Source organism: Saccostrea cucullata, unplaced genomic scaffold, assembly GCF_032062105.1.
Source record: "Saccostrea cucullata isolate Sc308-1 unplaced genomic scaffold, CSIRO_AGI_Scuc_v1 ctg325, whole genome shotgun sequence".
In the NCBI taxonomy this organism is placed as follows: Eukaryota; Metazoa; Mollusca; class Bivalvia; order Ostreida; family Ostreidae; genus Saccostrea; species Saccostrea cuccullata.
In genome coordinates, this window is record NW_026923278.1 from 70,246 (window position 1) to 73,123 (window position 2,878).

General features: G+C 37.6%; 1 protein-coding gene across 2 annotated transcripts; it reads right to left on the bottom strand.

Annotated features, from left to right (window-relative positions):
* Positions 1–262: 262 nt before the first annotated feature.
* LOC134263632 (profilin-2-like) lies at positions 263–1,514 on the bottom strand. 2 transcript variants are annotated; one of them, XM_062746003.1, is made up of 2 exons: positions 1,267–1,514; positions 263–1,141 (listed from the first exon to the last, which is right to left on the bottom strand). In XM_062746003.1, exon 2 carries the CDS (start codon positions 1,095–1,097, stop codon positions 705–707), a length of 393 nt encoding a protein of 130 aa, XP_062601987.1. In that variant the 5' UTR covers positions 1,098–1,141; positions 1,267–1,514; the 3' UTR covers positions 263–704. The 2 variants fall into 2 exon arrangements, with proteins under 2 accessions (XP_062601987.1, XP_062601988.1); XM_062746004.1 differs by lacking the exon at positions 1,267–1,514 and having other exon boundaries at positions 263–1,260.
* Between the last annotated feature and the right edge of the window lie 1,364 nt (positions 1,515–2,878).

The window sequence follows — 2,878 nt, forward strand, 5'->3', positions numbered from 1 at the left end:
AAAATATATACCCCGAATTTTCAATTACGGGGGTATAAAAAAGATCTGTAAATCTGAGATAAATGAGTAAAAATTAGATGCCTCTAATATTAACCATTAAAAAGGACCTCAAACATATTTAACATGCTCCCTTTGTTCGTTACTGGTTCAACGGACGATGACCCTCTACAGCACTAGACTAATTCATTCCATAACGTTTCAGTGACATCCGTCAGAAGAATTTAATTTCAAATCAAAACTCAGCCATTTGTTACGAGGTAAAATCAACTTTATTAATCAGACAACAGGCTGATTCAGAAATATAAGCTCATTTATTACATTTAAAAATAACAAATCCGTAATACCCTGTACTCGCTTGAACAAAGTAAATCGACTTTTAAAAGAATCATTGTAATCCAATTTAAAACATTTCTAAAGATCGTTTAAGGCGGTATTTCATTGTCTATGGACTCTTTTGTGGTTTAAGATAACTTTCTCACGCTGTTACACAAACACAGTCGATCCATTTTACCAATTAAACACTACGTATGTATACTTTGTTAATTTATCGAAATGCCATGGTCTTCCTCTTTTTCCAAGTATGCAACTACACCTATTTGTCTATTTTCTGAGTTTGTAGCATGGAAAACGGGTCGATTTCTCCGAATTTCGTTGTAGACTCAACTTTCTTTAATTCCAATTTTTTACGAAGAACAAAATATTTTTTAGATTCCTTGCTCCCTGAGGTAGTCGCCTACTTTACATATCATGTTATAGCACCCTCCAGGATGTACACCATCTTCATACACACCAATCACTAAAGCGTTTCTACATCGATACACGATACACCCCGACCCTGTGGCGCCCTCACGCCCCACCATCACCACACTGTCCATCCGCGTACACGTGTACGGCTTACCACACAGAAATATCCCATCTAGTCGGAGACTGGATGGTTCCACAAATCCACGCGCGATAGCTTGGATCTCCGCAGAAGATAGTTCTAAAGTGGGCGATGTTGCCCATCGACGCCCATCAGCGCCCACAACAGCAGCCCGAGATACGTATCCACTCTCAATCAAGACATTGGTGATATACTCCGACCAAGCGGGGGGCATCACGATGTTCACTTTATCCCGAGTTTGAGAACATACTTTGAATTCTGAAATGATCGAGTTAAATGGCTGTTAGTTAATGAATGCATTCACTCCGAAAGTAAAAGCTGTTTAAAACGCCTCAACGGGAAAATGCATTCTATTGGACGCAGCGCTGAATGATTTTACTTACCTGTTCAATAAAGGATCGATGGGACTATTTTCCACACGTAATTCAGTGTACCAAAAACTATACTTTATCAATTGTTCAATTCATTTAAGTGACAAATCGAATGTATATTCAGATACGTCTCGATTAACTGAATTAAATCAAAGCTTTATAATATGGTAACAAGATATCATCGCTGAATTTTAAAACAACTTAAATCCCAAATTGTGGATCTAAAGCAAACACGACCCGAACCATGTACATTTATCTTGTTATTGGGTTCGATTTAAATCAGAACTTGAACAATGTGACCCAATAAAATCAATACTTGAATTGATAGAAGTTGTACCTGACCAAGTCTTGACAAAATCATCATTTTTATATACTCAGTATTTACCATAATTCTCGTACGATTTATCAGCAATACACACTAGATTGGTTGGTGTTTATAAAGAGAACTTTGATTCTTTGTGGCTTATCTCGCAAAACCTCTGCATGCCATCATGGGATTGGGGGTTAAGAATAAACTCACTAAAGCTACTTACCGGCATCAAAGGTACTTGTGGACAGGACACCCCTCCCCGATATTCAACCCCGGGGCTTTTTGGACATTTTTTTTCACAAATTATATTTATTACACATATTCATCATGTGTACAATATGAAAAAAATCGTCAAAATCCCCAAATAATCGCTCCACTCCAAGGGCAAGGTCAGAAAGAAAGTCAAAACAAGCAAACTCAAAAAATTATGGTTCCCTGCTTTCGGTATCTTTAGAAGTAGTTGATGGGATGCTAATAATCGCAAATATGACATATTGTGTCAAATATGGATGCCCTATCATATGTCATCCTAAAATAATCTCCAAAGTTAAATCATTTGAAAATTAGGTCAAACATGAAGGTCAACGGTAAAAAAAATCAAGCATGCTCGAAAACATCTTATTACATAACATAACAAGTAATGTACATGTTGAATATGAAAGCCCCATCTCTTCTCAATCAAAAGTTGTAAGGGAAAAATAATATTTTTGAAAAGTACGTAAAACTTCAAGGTCAAGGGACCAAAAATCAGTAAGTATTTGGAAAACTCTCTTCACAGGTAATATACATATACAAGTATAATATGAGAGTCCTATCTTTATGGGAAATCCAGTCAAACCGTTCCCAATGAAAACCGCCCCGGTCAAAGCGTTCCCAGATTTTGGTCAAAGCGTACCATGATTTTGGTCAAAATGTCCCCAGATTTTGGTCAAAGCGCCCCCTGACATATTTTATAGAAATATGATACTACAAAAACCGCCCCCTGATTTTGGTCAAAGCGTCCCCTGATTTTGGTCAAACCGCCCCCTGATTTTGGTCAAAGCGCCCCCTAACATATTTTAATAGGAAAACGTAGTTTCTAAACCGCCCCCTGATTTTGGTCAATGCGCCCCTTGATTTTGGTCAAAGCGCCCCCTGACATATTTTGATAGGAAAACGTATGTATAGTTTCTAAACCACCCCCTGTTTTTGGTCAAAGCGCCCCCTGACATATTTTGATAGAAAAACATAGCTTCTAAACCGCCCCCTGATTTTGGTCAAAGAGCCCCCTGACATATTTTGACATATTTTTATAGGAAAACGTAGTTTCTAAAC

Excerpts from the sequence above, each read along its gene's own strand:
- LOC134263632 (XM_062746003.1), bottom strand. The coding sequence starts at position 1,097 with ATGCCCCCCGCTTGGTCGGAGTATATCACCAATGTCTTGATTGAGAGT.